The following is a 19,229-nucleotide window of genomic DNA, read 5'->3' as shown; positions in this document are numbered from 1 at the left end:
GGAGGACCCTTGTGTAAACAAGCCCAAAGTCTTTTTCTGGTCTTCATCCTCCAGTCTTAGCAGTTGTTGTATTGAGCTGTACTGTACCCATTCTGCAATCTGCTAATAAAGTTCAGGCATCACTCAGACATAACAAAAAATTATATTATTGTTTAAGAAAATGTTTTAGCCCTATGCTTGACTATTATTTTAGGCATGGCACAACAAATAAAATAAATAATTAAATGAATAAATTAAATATTAAATAAATAGGCTACACGTCTCTCTTTTTGTGTTACAAATTGTGCTCACTGATATGAACATAGGCCTCTTTACTTACTTAAAAAAAGGAAACATCAAGAAATATGTTTATGGTATTCCACCATGCCATGTGTGTTTTATTTTATAGTGCTCATGATTATTGCTGAAGTCTGAGTCATACAATACTCACTGGCTTTCACAGACTAACTTGTCTTGCTCAAGACTTGTTTATAAGTTGGCATGTCAGGTAGACCATTGATTGACAGTCGATTCTGCCAATTTCGTCACACCGCTTGCACCCACCTCTGCTGTTCTAACTTCTTACCACCAATCGGAAGCGCTTATTTGCTTTTTTACTTCCGGAAAGTCTGCCATTCCTCTACAAGACTTTTCCGAGACAGTAAATTTGACTTATTCTAGTATAATGACACCTAGATTTATCAATAGTAATATATATGTAACATTAATGCCACAAAACGAATGTCTTTGTTAATCATAACATTGATGCAGTTGTGTATGTCGTGTTGGCTGTAACGGACATGAGAAAGTTAATTTAACTTATTTAATCTAGTCTAATGACATCTAGATTTAGCAATATATATGTAATGTTAATGCCACAAAACGAATGCCTTTGTTAATCATAACGTTGATGCAGTAGCGTATGCCGTTGTGTTGGCTGTAACGGACATGAGACATTTTGCGTGTGTGGTACGCTACTGAAACCCCATGGTACGCTAACGCTACTGAAATTGGCGGATAATTATCAGCCACTGCTGTCGGTAAACTTATCGGCCAATTGCAGTCAACAAGGCACATATCGGCCGATAACGATATACCAACGATATATCGGTGTACCCCTATTATATATATATATAGAATACTACAATTAATTTAACTGATGAGGTGATAAGACGTCACAAATGACAATCTGTATAGTCAAAGTCATGCCTCCAAGAGGAGTTAATCATTAAACGTTTTTGAGAGGGGGGGGGGGGGGATCTATAAAAAAAGGTGTACCGTCTTATACATACATCTTCAAAAGATTTCATCCGAAATGTATAAAAAGTGAGAACGAGATAATGTGTGATGGAGGCTGGATGAGAAAAGACCAATCTGGGTCAAGCAGCACTGTGACAATTTATTGCAAGAGAAAGACACCAAAAGATGCCATATCACATTGTAATTTGTACTGGAAAACCAAATTCCGTCAAAAGTCAGAATACACTTAACCCCCAACTGGTCATAATGAGCAGGTTGGCACCATGCATGGTCTTCTACGCTGTCGGTGTGTGAATGTGTGAGTGAATGGGTGAATGCGAGGCATGAGTTGTTAAGCGCTTTAGATAAGCTGTTATAAAAGTCCAATTATTTTTAGCATTTTTACAGCTTTTCAGGTCACGCAGGACCGATAAGAGGAGAGGGCGAACGGGAGGAGATGTGGGGAAGACATACGACAAATATCACCGGGAGGCGAACCCGGGACGGCCGTGTAGGTGTGCGAGGCACTATTATTATCATTATTCAGACATGAAGTGGATATTTCTCTGCTGTACCTTGATCTTGTCCGCCCTCTCTTTCCTCCTCTGCTTCTCAGTCTTCTTCTCCGCCAGAGAGATGGCTCCCACAGGAACGTAATCCTCTTCCTGTCTAGGATCCATCTCTTCCTCCTCCACCACCACCAGGCCTTCCACCTGCTCCTGGAAGAGAGTCTCCTGCAGGAGTCAACACACACACACACACACACACACACACACACACGTTAAGAAATATAAGCAACTAATTACACTGCTGGCCAGTATGACTACGACCATACGGTCTTTATAGCTGTATCACTGTACATACATCCGATTAGCACTACACACAGTACTAATCTATATACATTTTATACCCCATTTAATCACCTGTATACCGTAATTCCTCTAATAGTAACCGGTATTCAATTAAAAACCGGGTCTCTATTAATGACCGGGTGCGCTGTTGAGCTAAACAATAATAAGCCGGCCTCCTAATACAAGCCGGGTTTCATGTATATTAGAGGAATTACGGTATTTCCCTCAACGGATTTACCATAGGCAATATATTTTGTTATTGTTGTTATATGCTGGCCTGGCTGTGCAGTAAATACCATATAATGGTATGGTGTTAATGTTTACCAAGAGAGTAAGCCTACCTCAGAATTGTATAAAACGAAGTTATTATTATTATACCAGTATTGTGATTGCACTATTTTACTTTATTTAACTTGACCACCTGTAATTGCACAGTTTACTACCGTATTTCATACAGTACTTGGTTTCAATAAATGAACCCAGTACATTTTACTGGGTTCAAATTGACACAAAATGTTGATTTATTCATTATGATCCGTTTGAAAATTAGAAATATAGGCCTCTCTCTTATACATGCCTCCTCCTAATACAAGCCCGGTATTCGCTACAGTTTAAACAAATACAAGCCGGGGTTACTATTAGAGGAATTACGGTATTACAATTGCACTTACATTTGCATTCTGGTTGGATGCCAAACTTATTTTCGTTGTACTGTACTTATGCTGTATAATGAATCTAACCTAATTAGGCTCATCATGCAATAATGCCAGGACATATTAGCTTGACGGGTGCCAATTATGTTTCACAAACACTACTAAATCATTAATTCATTTGAGAAGTGGTCCAGTTGGCATTGAGGTTGGAATTTCCTTTGAGCAACATAGAGGGAGATATGCAGGAAGAGAAGGAACACAGACTGAAGTAAATACAGTGAGGAGAGATGCGTTATAGACTGGTGAGCTGGTCCCATACTGGCCTAAACCACTGGATCAGAACAGGGATCAATATCACAATAAACACAAGGACCCTTTCTCCATAATATTTCTTCATGTTGTGGGTATTATATGTGTATTTCTTCATGTTGTGGGCTTTGTGTATCGTGTATATTTCTTCATGTTGTGGGCATTACCGTATATGTGTATTTCTTCATGTTGTGGGCTTTGTGTATTACGTGTTGAAGTGTGTAGTGATATACACTCTGTAGCTTCTGTTGAAGTGTGTAGAGTAGTGATAGACACCTACCTCTGTAGCTTCTGTTGAAGTGTGTAGAGTAGTGATATAGACACCTACCTCTGTAGCTTCTCTGTTGAAGTGTGTAGAGTAGTGATATAGACACCTACCTCTGTAGCTTCTCTGTTGGTGTGTAGAGTAGTGATATAGAACCCTACCTCTGTAGCTTCTCTGTTGAAGTGTGTAGAGTAGTGATATAGACACCTACCTCTGTAGCCGTGTCTTCACTGTTGACGGCCAGCTGTCTCTCGAGCTTCAGTTCCACCTTTAGTTTCTTCACCTCCACCCCGTGGGCCTCCTGCAGCAATGCCTGGGAAGGCAGAGGAAGAGGAGAAGGAGAAAAAAAAACAGAGGAACAGGGTTATAATTGGGCTGAATCACGACAGAAATTCACATCACCATAGCCATCTGGAAGGAATTCTTACCCCCCCCCCCCCCATATCGATATATCACAAATCTGTTCTCATACACAAAATCACAAATTAAATAACGAAGATCCTTTTGAGAGACATTTTTGTTAATGTGTGGTTGTTATTAGTGCTGTCAGACGATTTAAAAAAATTCATCTAATTAATTACAGGATTTGTAATGAATAAATCTAACTAATCGCATTTTAATCGCATAACCATTTTAGGCCCGATATTCTATAATCATATTTCAAATGGCATGTGTCCGGATGGCAGAATTCAGTACTGTATGTACAAAACCTTCTGTTTAATCATTTGCTTAGATTTTTCAGGTCTGGTAAATTTTAGCATGGTGTTATTCACAGTCAAAGATAAAAAATAACATAACAAACCAACTAGGTTTCAGCAGGGACAGATATCAAGCTGTTATGAACTTGTCCAGGGCTCTACGCTAACCTTTATCCCAAGGAGCACATGTGCTCCTAAATGAAAAAAATTAGGAGCACAGTGAAACATTTCCAAGTAACAGAGTTATACAAACTATTTATTACATGGATATTATACTTAGGGATGGGTACCTTTCACATTTGAACCGATACCGGTACCTGTGAATCGATACCGGTACCCAACGGTACCTTTTTTCCGGTACTTTAGTCTCAAGAAATGTAATTTACCTACCTCAGTCGTAAAAAAAAAATCCAAACTTCAAATAACTACAATTTCGACAGTTTTCGGCTTGTCATTGCTCCGACTGCTTTGTTGTTGAATCAAGTCAAATCCTAGGTAAGCATATATTGTGCGTGTGAACGGTGACACAAAATAAAAATAATAAAAAATTTAATATTTTTTTTTCGGTTTCTCACTTGATTCGATACTCGGTAGTACCGACGTGTTTCGGTTCGGTGCCTCAAAAGTACAGAATTCGGTACCCATCCCTAATTATACTGTGCATGTGCATACTACTAAGGGACAAACATCTGTGCAATAGCACATACCACCAAAATCACACATTGGCCCATGCCTACTAGACGCAAAGGATATCGGTTGTCAAGCTGCTTTTGTATGTTGTAGTGTCACTAGGGCTGGGCAATAGGGCAATATGGTCTACTTTTTCTGCAGATGGTTGTGAATAAATCTCCATTATGCTTCAATTACTGTGTGGTTATTCTATAGCAATAAGGTTGGGTGAATTCGGCCATTGAATAAAAGACATTACATCACTTGAAGTCGTGCGTTATAGGAATTAGATCACACCTATGGGCGTCTAACAACCCTTGGCTGCGCGTCGGGCCTAACAACCACCCATAGGCGTGATCTAATTCCTATAACACACTCAGTCACGTGATGTAATGCTTAAGTAGTTAGCAGGTTAGCCTAGTTAGTTAGCAGTAGGGATGCACGATATTGATTTTTTGACACCGATAACTTTATGCTCCTCAAGCCGATATTTATTGTATTATAATATTTTTTTTAAATGTATATATATATATATTTTTTTTTTAGTATTTATAAGCTCCGACGTCATCGGTACTGCTATCGGTACTCGAGAAATTAGAGTTTTTTTTGAGGAATTTAAACGTCGCAAACTAATCTTGTTGGCCGTTGGCCGTCTCTCCTGCCTTGGTGTCTCTGCCTGCGCGAGGAGCGGGCTGTGCTGTGCTCTCTCCTCTCTTCCCCTCCCACACACACGGGTGCTGCCGAGTACAGACAGCTCTGCTCTCATCATGGCGGACAGAACGAAACGTTCAAAAGTCTGGGTCTATTTTACTAAAGTCAATGCTGACAACGCTTGTTGCAACAAGACATTTGCCAGTAATGTATAAGCGCTGGTACTTGTCAATGTGGCTGGCGGGGAGCTAACGTTATTAGCCTGAGCTCCGAGTAGAGTAATGGTTGACAATCCAGAGGTAAATAAACGAACGAGAGCTTCTGATTGGTGGTAAGAAGAAGAGGTGGGTGCAAGCGGTGGGACGAAATTGGCAGATCGACTGTCTGCCTCCGAATGTAACGTGACTACGTCACAGCCAAGAAAGGGAGCGCTGGATTTGTAAAAAACTCCCTGTTCCTAAACCACACGCTATCAGTTTTACCACAGTACTGGCAAAACAGGAGGAGGCTATAATAAAAACAAGCGCCCTTCATCCAAATCCACCCACACCGGATTTCTTTTAACAAAAAAATGTATTATATATTATCGGAGCTATCAATAACGTTATCGGGTTTATCGGGATGACGTCATAATTGCTGATATCGGCCCGTGCATCCCTAGTTAGCAGCCAACATTAATTAAGGTTTTTAGCGTGACATGGGTAGGGGTGGGCGATATGACCAAAAACGTTATCGCGATATTATAAAATTATTTTCATATAACTCGATATCGATAATTATCGTCGATATAATGTCTGTCAAGTTTAATTAACTTCAAAACTCGTATCTTGGAATATACCTGTACACCCCTCGGTATTACTATTGAATGATGTTTTTGAGTTTGCAGTAAATCCACAGCTAAAGAGATTGGTTTTATCGGGTATCACAGTAGCTAAAAAGCTGATCGCATCACGCTGGTTTCAACCGGAAAAAATGTGCCGGAAAGTTTGGTTTCTTACATATCTCGATGTGATTTATCAAGAAATATCTACAGCAAGAATTCTGGGTCTCAATGAATCCAAAATGTCAATGTGGTTAGAAGTGGTGGAGAGAATAAAAGCTAGCTTATAATGGTAGTGTCTGGTTAGGTGCGAGGGATAATGGAGGTACTATCCAAGGTGGGGTCCGGGAGGGGGGGGTTCGAACTGGAGCATATGTGTGTAGGTTTTTAGATAACAGGTATTAGGGGTATATCCTATATAAGACAATTAACTAAAATGTGATTTCATTGGATGTGCACTGACAACTAATGCTTGTATATCTTATCGTGTGTTGTCATGTTTGTTTATGGGTTTGTTTAAAAAAGAAAAAAAGAAGAAAAAAAAGTTTAATTAACTTATTATGCCGGGCGCCGATGGACTTGTTTTTCTGCTGCGAATGTCTCGAGTTGATGTCGTCATCAGTCCGCGCACGTTAGCAGTTAGCCAGAGCGAGACAATCCCATGACAATGTACTAGTAAATATCCCTAAAATACTCTGTTCAACCCCAATAAATTGCAACGACGTCCACCGTATACCACACACTACTATAACCGTGGCATCAGAATTCACGCCACATACATACTCGGCACGTAAATATATAAAATTCCGCCGTGCAAGCTAATTATCCTAGCCACGCATGTATCCAAATGTCCTAAATATCCTAAATACTCTGTTCCGCCCGAATACATTGCAACGACGTCCACCGTATACCACACACTACTATAACCGTGGCATCAGAATTCACGCCACACACATACTTGGCACGTAAATATATAAAATAGTGCCGTGCAAGCTAATTATCCTAGCGCCAGCCTTGAGTCCTAAAACAAAACAGTGGCGCATCTGGAGCTGTGGTGCGTAAGCACGTCACGTCATCACGTAAAGCACGTCACGTCATCACGTAACGTTGGTTGTTGTTAGTGAGTGTGTTGAGCCGAGGCTGCGCGGAGCCAAACGTGGAAAATCGATATATCGAAACTTTGCGACCACGTTTCGAGTTTATTTCGAGGAAATAATTTATCGCGATATTTATCGTTATCGTTTTATCGCCCAGCCCTAGACATGGGTATTTAGGAATGGTAAGGATGCAAAGCATGTTAGACCATTGGACCCGTTGCTCGCAGAGTTGTTGTTGCACATAGAAACAGCGTAATGTTTGAGTGAAATAACAAGAAAGGAGACTAGAGCGTCAACTGTGCGTCTGTATTGCAAACAATAACATGGGCATCATAATAGCTTACATCCTGGTCCCTGCTGGGACGTACCAACTGAACACACCACTGTGGGGGGGTTATACAACATTCTCCATTCCCTTGTAACATGCGACTCGCGAGATGAGTTGTTACAGAGCTGGTCCGCGCTGCTCTGCGTCTATTATGAAATGACAATTGCGCGTTGACATGCCCACTATGTAAAACTATTACTTGCACACTGTGCTCCTAAATAATTTTTCCGGTTTGCACAAATAAATTTTTAGGGGCAAGAGAGTGAAATGCTCACACTGTAAAGCCCTGTTGTCAATGACCAACCCTATAGACTACTACTGGGCTAAGGAGGACCCCGGGAGTTGGGGCTCACCTGATGGGAGAAGAAGTCTGGGTTGTATGATCCACCTGGAGCGATCACCTCCACCGCAGGGAGCACAGAGGTCTTCTCATTCAACTTTGCTGGACGCTGAGACACCAAGAACACATCGTTATCAACTAACGTTAGTCAGTCATGTGGAGCTTAACCAAGTTGTTGATAATGTCTTTGTACGTCTTGTAACCATGAAGGCTCTTACCTTGACCAACATCTTGCCGGTCTGTTCAAGGTACCAGGGGTCTGCTGTGTCTTTGACTACATTATAAAAAAGAAAAACCTGGTTACAAATACACTGCTTAAAGAAATAAAGGGAACACATAATAATTACAATGTAACTCCAAGTCAATCACACTTCTAGGATATCAACCTGTCCAGTTAGGAAGCAACACTGATTTTTTTTTAATATCTACTTTTTTCTCCCATTTTCTATTTTTTTCCCAACCCAATTTCGTATCGTCCAATTCTACCCTCCCCTGTCTCGAACGCTGTTAGGCCATGCCTCCCACAAGCCGGCTGCAATGTGGACGAAGCCTTACATCACGTGTCCCCTCCGGTACTCGAGGAAGCAGCCGTCGCATCTTTTCACCTGCACAGCGCAATCTCTCAGCGGCGGGGGTCTGCGTGGGAAAGACACGCCGCCCCCGTCGCTTCCTGATTCTACTGCGCAGGCGCACCATCCGACCTGTAGGAGTCGCTGTCCACAACGTCCGATCCCCACCCATCAGCCTTAGGTCTGCAGATGCCAACCTCCTAACACCTCCCACGACCAAGCTCCGGACCTGGGGCGACAGGGCCTTTGCTGCTGCTGCCCCCTCCCTCTGGAATGCCCTCCCCAGCCATATCCGTGATGCAAACACCCTGACATCTTTTAAATCAGCCCTCAAAACTCACCTTTTCAATCTTGCTTTTGACCTCTAATTCTGTTGGTTTTATTTTATTTTGTCATGTATTATTTTGTTCCGTTTTGTTCTGTTTTTTGTTTTGCCATAGTTTGTCTCTCCTGCCCATGTAAAGCGTCTTTGAGCACCTGGAAAAGCGCTATATAAAATAGATGTATTATTATTATTATCAGCTTTCCCACCCCTAACACTGCCAATTGTGTTAATATGAACGACCAGCCAAGCTGATAGCAATGCGGAGAGCTGGGCTCGAACCCAGCGACTCCTGCATTGGTGGCGAGCGCCTTGCTTACTACACCACCTAGCCGCCCCAGGAAGCAACACTGATTGTGAATCAATTTCACCTGTTGTGCAAATGGAACAGACAACAGGTGGAAATGAGAGGCAATTTGCAAGACAACCCCTATAAAGGAATGGTTCTGCAGGTGGTGGCCACAGACATTTTCCTGTCCTCATCCTTTCTGGCAGACTTTGTTACTTTTGCATTTTGCCAGTGCCCTCACCGCTAGAGGTAACATGAGGCGGTGTCTGCAACCCACAGAGGCTGCTCAGGTAGTGCAGCTCATCCAGGATGGCACATAAATGTGTGTGGGGCACATCAATGCATACTTTACCACTTCACCGCAGGACAAGTCTATCCATATGTGGCGGTGACACAAGTATATCCAAATACATTCATACTTAAGTTGGATTTGGAATGGAGGACTTCCACACAACTCCCCCAGTCAAAAGTAGAATTATCCTGATTATACAATAGTACCCAGCTATTGTATAATCAGGATAATTCTACTTTTGACTGGGGGAGTTGTGTTCTTCCTTTCTCCACCACTGGGTGTCAGTCTAACTAATGTGTTGTTATCCTCAGATCAGAGGTGCGTTCACACAACAGCCTCTCTGAGCTCCAGTTTGTCTTCACATCGCCATGGAGGAGATACTGTGAGCGCAAGAATGAGATCATCACTGGACAGATCTGAGTTTTGGGCCACTTTTGCCTGCAGGATGAACGTAGCCTAATTAACTGCGGACAACATTTTCCTCAAATATTTCTTCTGCTTTCTTTGAGTTGAACTAGTACAGATGAATGAATGAAGTTTATTTTTCTGTCTTGTTTCAAACATTAGCAGGGATTTTAGAGGACTGAAAAAGCTCCCAGCGCAGGTATGGTGAGTCGTGTTTTCATGCATTCTGATCTGCTGTTCATCACTCGCTGTGGTGATCTGCAACAGCTGATCTGCTGTTCATGAATGAATGAAAACTTTATTTAACAGATTGCAGAATGGGTACAATACAGTACAGCGCAATACACACAATTGTTAAGGCGATGCAGACCAGAGAAAAACGTTTGTCTTGTTTAGATCAGGGTCCCCCATTTGCGAGTGCTCGCTTATGCCTGTGTTTTTTACTGTTGTGAAGCACTGTGAACTGCAACCTCTGTATGAAAAGTGCTATACAAATAGTTATTATTATTACTATTAAGTGTATGCACCGCCGCGGTGCTGCATTTTTCACTATCAGTATATTAAATTAGCCATTGTTTTCGGTCCTGGCCCGCCAATCAAAGGCTTGGGGAAAATCTGGCCCGTGGCCAGACCTAATTGCAGACCCCTGCTCTAAACCAAAGGCAACGTCTATTTTACATGTACTTTACCGAAACTCCATCATAAAACATGCGTTTATATGATCACAACGTCGGATAAACGACCCCCCCGCCCCCGGCTTTGTGAAGAAACAAGGTCATGCGTTTATCTTTGACCTGGCAATAATATCGGTTTCAAGTGAGCAGCCGCGAGATTTGCGCATACGCTACACCTTCTCACAATCTAGAAAACCAGCCTGGATTATTTTGAAACGGGGCAATGTTTATTTTGGGATTGGGAACAAACGAGGGTATGTAGAAATGAACGCTTTTTTACATGTTTGACTATAAATAGTGTTTGTCAAATGAGCCATACTATTGTCTCCATAGCTATAATATAGAAACAATAGCTGTGCAAAGATCATGAAATAACATGAAAATTGTCAAATAAAGCTGGTGCCAGGCAGTACAGATGGGGAAAGGGCGTGGCGCTCAATGAGTTAAACAGACAACATAACATATGAAAGTGCTCGACTTAAACTCAAGTCTCTTGTAGCATACAACTCAAGTCTCTTGTAACATACAAAACAACTCAAGTCTCTTTTCCTCTCTTTCGCCAGTGCGTGTGCGTCGCGGCACTTTGCTCTCGTCTGTCAGCTCAGGGCTGCATTTTTCGCAGATTATCCAATACACCGTTCAAAAGTAGAATTTGCCGCCTTTCGATCGCCACCACACTCAACCAATTGTGTGCTTCAGGTCTCGAGTTACAAGACGATATATCCAAAGAGCGGCATTTGACAAGCGCTCAGTCAAATGACCACTTTGGGTTCTGACCAATCACCGCTTATGGCGAAAATTATTGATCACTGTTGTAGCCAACGAGCGTCCGCTCCGAAAGAGATCCCACATGGGCGGGTGAGAGTGGGGTTAGTTGACGAAGAAGACTTTTGTCCCGACTGATTTGATTTTTTGACATCTCTAGAGTCAGAATGTTATGAACAGTGATGCCAGTAACGCGTTACTAAGTAACGCGTTATTGTAATCTGATTACTTTTCCCCGAAAATAGTAATCTAACGCGTTAATCTTTAAAAGCCAGTAATCTGATTGCAGTTACTTGTCCAAGTGGCTGTGCATTACTATTTCGTTACCATCTCATCATAAATTCATAATGCAGGCGGAATGCAGTATTTTATTTCGTTTTCGACAGTCAAAAATACATTTTGAGCTGTTTTTCTTTTGGGAGTGACGTGGTGTGGCAGTGAAAGGGTTAAATACAAGAATGTGTCCCGCGGCGTGACTGGTCCCTCTGTCTGTGAGTGACTCTGCGTTTGTCCAATCACATTCCCCATCCACAGTCTGCGAATCAGAGGCAGAGTAGGGCGGGTCTTCACAGCACGTCATGTGACATATGCGCCAATCGTGTGACAGCAGGGCTCCGTCGTCGGAGAATTCCACCCCAAAACGCTTGGCAAAATTAAAAGTGAAACCGCAAGATGACTTTTGCGGTTTCTGTTCAGAATTCCACCCCAAAACTCTCGTCTAAACGTAGCCTCAGTCACTACTTCACGGCGGAGGAAACAAAATACTGTCTACCGCTAAAAACAGCACATCCAATTGCATTGAAAGCATCTGGAATCACAACACTAGCCGACGCTTCGACTAGGTACAGGAGGGTTGATGGTGGCAGAGCAAAAGCTCTTATTTGCCAGATTTACAGTTAATTTACATGTTAAAGAGAGACTGATTGTATGTTTATAGAGACATTTATAAAAAAATTTAATAGTTAGTTGATATAATTGAATAGTTCAGCCTGCATTTGTTAGATGTGATACACTGGTTTTGTAAAACCACTGGCTGGCTGCTCTAATGCTGTGAGCATCATAGACTGTTGCTTTACCATACTTGATGGTACAGAAGCTGAAGCACTAGTTTAACAATTTACGTTATGTGCAGAGAAACAAGTTAAAAACAATTTATGCACTTTCAATAAAGCGTTTAAAAAAAACTGTTGGGGGAACGACGACGACTTTGTAACCTAGTTACTTTCAAAGTAACTAAGTTACTCTGATAATCAAGTAATCAGTAAAGTAACTTAGATTACTTTTTAAAGGAGTAATCAGTAATCAGATTACTCATCACTGGTTATGAAGTGGATGGCCATTTTGGATAATCACGCTGTATTTTTACCAGTACACAAATTACAAAAACCTTTATACAAAACTGATTTTCCGTGGGATTTTTATAAACTTTGGACTGTATGACTATAAGACTTCAGGCTATGGAACCATTGTGTTTTCCAGCTCCTACCTCTCATCTGGAACGCAAAAACAGGAATCTAGCGACAAGTCAACACAAAAGTAAGAAAATATATTGAAGTGTGATAGATATCGCAACTGGGATTGTTCCGAAGCAAATAAGTCAACATGTGAATGCATAGGGGAATAGGAGTGTTTTAATGCAACGGATCTCCATTTTGACGCAAATACATCAGAATCGCCGTCATTTAGAAATGAGATCGCATAGATGGATTTCTCTAATTTTTATTAATCGTGCAGCCCTAACAGACGGCCGGGATGACTCCCAAAAATAATGCCTGTGCAAATTAAATGCAAGACTTATTAACACTTTGATCGCCGGGGTTAAATTCATAATTTACCATCCCTCGCCAGCCCTATTTAACATGGAGAAGTTCCCCTTCTTTGCAGGGCTATAACTTTTTTAATTGTATTGCTAAATTGACATTACTATGGCCCATTCAATGTCCTATATCTATTGTTCAGGGTGTAGCAACGTTATACTTTTTCATTCACATATTCATACTAAAATACGGTCTAAAGTATAAGTATGTTTTTATCGTTTTCTGCAGCTTTCTCCAGAACTTGATTTATAGCCCTAAATGCATTATATTGATGATCAAATACAGTTTGGTAGGAATCTGTGCGAGATAAAAAATTTCAACTGGACGTGTTACTACGTATGATCTGATGTTGACCGGATGGTGTCGTTTATAATTCCGTGGGCAACATTATATCATTCATCTAGTGTGGGTGATATGATCATTAGAGCAGTTAGTATCGAAGACGTTAAAAAATAACGCTGAAACTCACCGTAGCTTCCTCACGCCGTTGGGAGATGAGCGTGGAACAGACATTTTTCTATTATGGGATGTCGAAATATCCGATCCATTTCCAGGTTGTATAATAGTATAATACCAGCGTTTCAGTTAGCCGGTAATTACCGGTATTTGACCGGCAAAATCTGTTGAAGTCCGACATATTTAATCTCTCCGGTCTTAATGTCCGGTGAAAATAATTCCCAGAGTCTAAGCACAATTTGATTATTTGAATTGTATTAAAATAGGCTAAAATTAAATAGCCTATGCGATGAACGAAACAATCATTACATTTGTTTCATCGTTGCTTCTAATAATGACAACGACGTTGTCAGCGAGAGCTTAGTGCTGGGTGTGCAAACTTGTGAAGCTGCAGAGCCGGAGCAGCAGCAGCACAGTGCAGTACTCCAGCAGTACTCCAATTCAGCCATTTGCAATTCAATGTTGGGTGGGGGGCGCTGCTGTGCGGTCCCCAGAAAAGAGCCAATAACAGCTGAATCTGCTGCTCTGCATCGACATACTCTCGCAAATAAGTCATTGGGAGGTGGAGAGAGAGAGTCGTCACGCAAACCCACGATAATGTTGCCGTCTCTCTCTCTGCCAAATTTCTCAGTTCTTCGCTTGATATAATTAATACAAATGTCCAATATAACGGAATTCGTTAGCTCATAAAAATGTGATTATAACAGACTGTTGTTTATTAATGTCGGGCGACTGCCCACAGACACCTATTTGATTTAAAGTCGGCAGCAGCACGAGTCTCGGGACTTATTTTATTTGGAATATAATGACTTTAAACGCAAAAGTAGCCTAGTTTTAAGTAAAAATATTATAAATCTACATGCCTTGATGATGTCATTCTTTTGTTTTGTTGTCATTCTTTTGCCTATCAATTGTTTTTAAGCTCAATAAACTCTGACCGGAATTTCTCTCATTTGACCGGTAGATTGAAATCTACCGGACACTGAGGCCGGCAACAATTTTTTCTAGCGGAAACCCTGGTATATACGTCCAAATCATGTTGTTGATCGAGTTATTGGTAACGGATTGCTATCCGTTGTGATCAGCTCGAGTCCTGGGACTATTAGCGAGTGATCGGACCGAATTGAAATGAGCACCAGCTTCCACTTCCTGTTTCTGCCCTGGGCGATCCGCCACCAGATGGCGCTCTTGAACCGTTGGAGAGTTGAGAGGGGCTCAACAGTACATATCATGTCTCCGGGGGAGAAATATGATTTAGATCACAGATTTTTGAAATATTGATATCAAAGACGCTGTCCAGCGTCTTTGGCAGAATGAGCATGACGGGGAAAGACGGGTTTCAGCGTTTCCGGCGATTAAAGTGTTAATACCTTTTAAGGGCTTAAATTGAGAATTATGATTAATACTTTGTAATACCCTGCAGATACCCTCTATCACATGCCCTCCCCATACCAGAATAATAGGATTCAGGTAAAAAATTTGTGAAATGCCTCTTTAAGACCAAGATTGATCTCAGGACCTAAAACAAGGACCCGCCCACCCCCTATGAACTCACTCTCTGCCCCCCACAGGTCGTAGAACCCTCTGTCTGGATTGTTGTTTGCCTCAGTCGCCGACTTTTTGGGGGCCGTAGGGTCCCGTGTTCTGGCCACCCCCAGGCGTTTCCGTCTCGGAGGCAACACCCCTTTGGCTGCCAGCTCCTCAGCCCTTTGGGCCATGCGACGGAGCTTCCTGGCATTAGGTAGCTGGTGGGACAACACACTGGACAGAGAAGGAGACAAACAGAACATTGACAGTCATTACACTCTTATTTTATTTATTTATTTATATATATTTTTTAACATGAGTCCTCAAATGAAGACCAAGCACCCGTCGTCTGGATATTTAACATGCGTGTACACTGTACCATGGTTAGACCTTTGTGATTGTAACGTTACTAGAGCTAGCCACTAGCAGGCTAGTTAAATTAGGGCTGGGTGATATAACAATAAATATCGCGATATATTTGAATAATCTATATCAAATATAGAAAAAAAAATTCTATAGAAAAATCGATTTTTTTTTTTACCTGCAACAGGGCAGTTTTAAAACCAGAGACAGTGGACAGACTTGTCTTTCTTGCCTGCAACTTAACACTTTGATCGCCATGGGTTAAATTCATAATTTACCATCCCTTGCCAGCTCTATTTGTCTATGGAGAAGTTCCCCTTCTTTGCAGGGCTATAACTTTTTAAATTCTATTGCTAAATTGCCATTATTATGGCCCATTCAATGTCCTATATGTATTGTTCAGGGTGTAGCAACGTTAAACTTTTTCATTCACATATTCATACTAAAATATGGTCTAAAGTATAAGTATGTTTTTATCGTTTTCTGCAGCTTTATCCAGAACTTGATTTATAGCTCCAAATGCATTATATTGATGATGAAATACAGTTTGATAGCAATCGGCACGAGATGAAAAATTTCAACTGGACGTACTTCTAGAATGATCTACGTATGATCTGATGATGACCGGATGGGCGGGGGATCGTTTATAATTCCGGGGGCAGCGTTAGATGATTCATCCAGAGTGGGTCATATGTTCATCATAGCAGTTTATATGGAATATGTTAGAAAATAACGCTGAATCTTACCGTATGTTCCTCGCGCCGTTGGACGATCAGCGTGGAGTAGACCGTTTTCGATTATGGGATGTTGATCCTGATGAACCATTTCCAGGTTGTATAATACTATATACGTCCAAATAACGTTGTTTATTGAGTTAGGGCGAGCGATTGATCATCCAGTGTGTTGAGATGGAGTCCGGCTACCGATCGCGAGTGCCCGGAGCACATATGGATGAGCACTTCCTGTTTGGCGCGCCCCTCCCTCTTGGCCGATCTGCCACCAGATGGCGCTCTTGAACCGTTAGACAGTTGAGTGGAGCTCACCAGTACATCTCAGGGCTCCGGAGGGGAAATGTGATTTCGATCAGATTTTTGAAATATTGACATCAAAGACGAGTTACGGCGTCTTCGGCAGAATGAGCATGGCTAGGAATGACATCTTAACTCGTCCCCGGCGATCATAGTGTAAAAGTAATGGCTTTGCTTGTCCAAATGACAATACTGACCAAATTGAGATTTATTTTTCTCTTGTCCATTTATTTTGTTTGCTTTCTAATTTAAAATACAGTTTGAAACCGTCTGTACACAGTAGGCTATGTGTGCTAGCAGAGCTAGACTCCAGTCACGAGTCACGGTGCACATGTGCGGTGGTTTGTCCACCAAAAAAGCGCCGGAAAATAAACTAGCAGAGCCAGAACTGTTCAACTCCCCTGGAGCCACAGACAGCAGAGAAGCCGGTTTACTTTAGCTTTTAAACCAGCTGCAGCCTGAGAACTGTGTGAGGGGATGTGTGAGGGGATGCAACACTAAAGATGGCGGCAACGACAAAGAGTTGCTGCAAAATAAACATACATCTGTTGTTAAAAAAAAAGAAAAAAAGAAAAAAAAAAGATAATTATCGATATCGAGAATTATGATAACATTATCATATCGTTATCACGATATGATTTTTTGCCATATCGCCCAGCCCCAAGTTAAATAAACCCATTTGACTGTGGTTGGCAAAGCCAAGATATGTAGCATGCTAGTTGCTAACGTCACCACTCAATTCCGATGCCGTGTTGTATCAAATGGAACGTAAAATCACGTAGCATTGTCCAGCTAACACTGTTAACGTTAGCTTGCGAACTACAGTCAAATGGGTCTATTTCATTAGCATGCTAGTGGCTAGGTAGATAGCTTCACTTCAATCATATGCTTCTAGTCCTGACCTGCTGATAACATTATAGGAACTGTTTTGAGACCCGCAAAAGACATATAGTAAGTCAACTCTGCAACAGCCTTTATTTTCAGATATTAATATTTTCAGAAGAGCCTTTAACTCTTTAACCCATTCTCTGCCACCACTTTGACCATCCTAAACCATCCTCTGCCAGCGCTATTTGTCTATGGAGATGTTCACCTTCTTTGCAGGGCTATAACTTTTTAAATTGTATTGCTAAATTGACATTACTATGGCCCCTTCGACATCAATTATCTATCCTTCAGGATGTAGGAACGTTTTACTTTTTCATTCACACATTCATACTAAAATACAGTCTAGAGTATAAATATGTTTTTATCGTTTTCTGCAGTATTTCATAGAACGTGAGATATAGGCATAAATGCATATACCCGGTATTAGATTATCAAATGCAGTTTGATACCAATCAACGTTATATAAAAAATGTCAACTGTACATGGTCCTAAACGTCATGACTGAGGCCTAACAAAAATAATGGTTGGTTTCAGGTTGCCGACCGACCCTGCCGATTTAGGTGCGACCCAATATATTTTATGAGTTTTTAAAAAAAATTATATATTAAAAAAAAAAAAAAAAAAAAATTTTTTTTTAAAGAATAAAGTTTCATAGAAATCTTAGTCAAACATTTAGTATTATGGATATTAAACATGCTGGCAGAGTACATGCATCCATGTTGTTGTGAACATTTTAATTAAATAAAGAAATTCCCTATCCATAGTCGCCGTGGGAAAGAATAAAATAAAAAAATAAAATAAAATAAATTCCCTACCTACCCATGGCCAAACTGACAACCAACCTGAAACCAACTATTATTTTTGTTAGGCCTGATCATCTGCGGGTGAACGGAGGGGGGGGGGGGGGGGGGGGGGGGGGGTCGTTTATAATTCAATGACCGACGTTAATGATTTATGTAGTATGGGTGATATATTGATCAGAGCAGTTTGTATCGAAAATGATAAAGAAAAACGCTGAAACTCACGTCAGTCTCCTCGTAGCGTTGGGCGATGAGAGTGGAGCAAACAGATCCCAATTATGTGATGTTGATCGATGCGATCCATTTCCGGTTTGTATATTACTAATACACGTCCAAATCATGTTGATTATTGAGTTATGGCAAAGATCCATATCCACGGTGTCTGTATTGAGCCCTGGGACGATAAACGAGTGGCCGGACGAAATTAGGGGATGGACCGAGCTCCAACAGGCACTTCCGGTTTGGCAACTCGCCGATCGGCCACAAGGTGGCAGTATTGAAGCGTTGCAAGTTGTGCTGGCTCAGACAGCATCAGCCAAGACTCCGTGGGTGAAATATGAATACCACAACGAAAATATGAAATATTGATCTCAAACATGCCTTGCGGCGTGATTGGCAGACAACGCATGGCGGAGAAACCCGCCTTAACACGTGATTGGCGGAGAATGGGTTAATTGCCAGACCCGAGATATCTCGGGTTAACTTGCCATGTGCTGGCTGCCAGGCCCGAGATATCTTGGTTTTTGGTCGTTTTTTCTTTTATTAATTATTCATCCACGGACCTGTGTTGCCATAGGAAAGTATTTTGAGATTGCCAAAGTGCAATACCGGCCGCGTCCTGCTAGATGGCAGTGCCGCGCACCTTGAAACCTCGTCTCCGGGCGCTATATTTAGACGGAGCCGAGTTAGGGCTGGGCGATATGGCCTAAATATGATATCACGATATTTTCTGACCTTTCGGCGATACACGATACACATCACGATGTTTTTCCTTTTTTCCCTAAACAATTCATTATGAGGCTTACCAAGACAGTATTTGAGTTTGCAAGCGAACATTAAAGACAAAAGACTCATGCATTTAGCATTTTTATATTATATTATAGATTTAGATTCTTGGATTCTTAGATTATATATT

General features: G+C 41.4%; 1 protein-coding gene across 1 annotated transcript in view; it reads right to left on the bottom strand.

Moving 5' to 3' along the window:
• The window catches only part of nop53 (NOP53 ribosome biogenesis factor), a gene marked incomplete at its 5' end in the record, with an annotated part of 48,108 nt that overhangs the window by 11,581 nt on the left and 17,298 nt on the right, over positions 1-19,229 (bottom strand). Inside the window, 5 exons of the mRNA XM_084314885.1 lie at positions 1,794-1,952; positions 3,508-3,609; positions 7,913-8,008; positions 8,118-8,173; positions 15,044-15,249. Of these exons, the coding sequence (XP_084171011.1) occupies positions 1,794-1,952; positions 3,508-3,609; positions 7,913-8,008; positions 8,118-8,173; positions 15,044-15,249 (619 nt within the window). The remainder of the gene's footprint in view (positions 1-1,793; positions 1,953-3,507; positions 3,610-7,912; positions 8,009-8,117; positions 8,174-15,043; positions 15,250-19,229) is intronic.

This window comes from Notolepis coatsorum (assembly GCF_963971535.1).
Source record: "Notolepis coatsorum genome assembly, chromosome: 1".
In the NCBI taxonomy this organism is placed as follows: domain Eukaryota; kingdom Metazoa; phylum Chordata; class Actinopteri; order Aulopiformes; family Paralepididae; genus Notolepis; species Notolepis coatsorum.
Note: the sequence above shows the minus strand (reverse complement) of the source record. Positions and strands in the feature narration are given on the sequence as shown.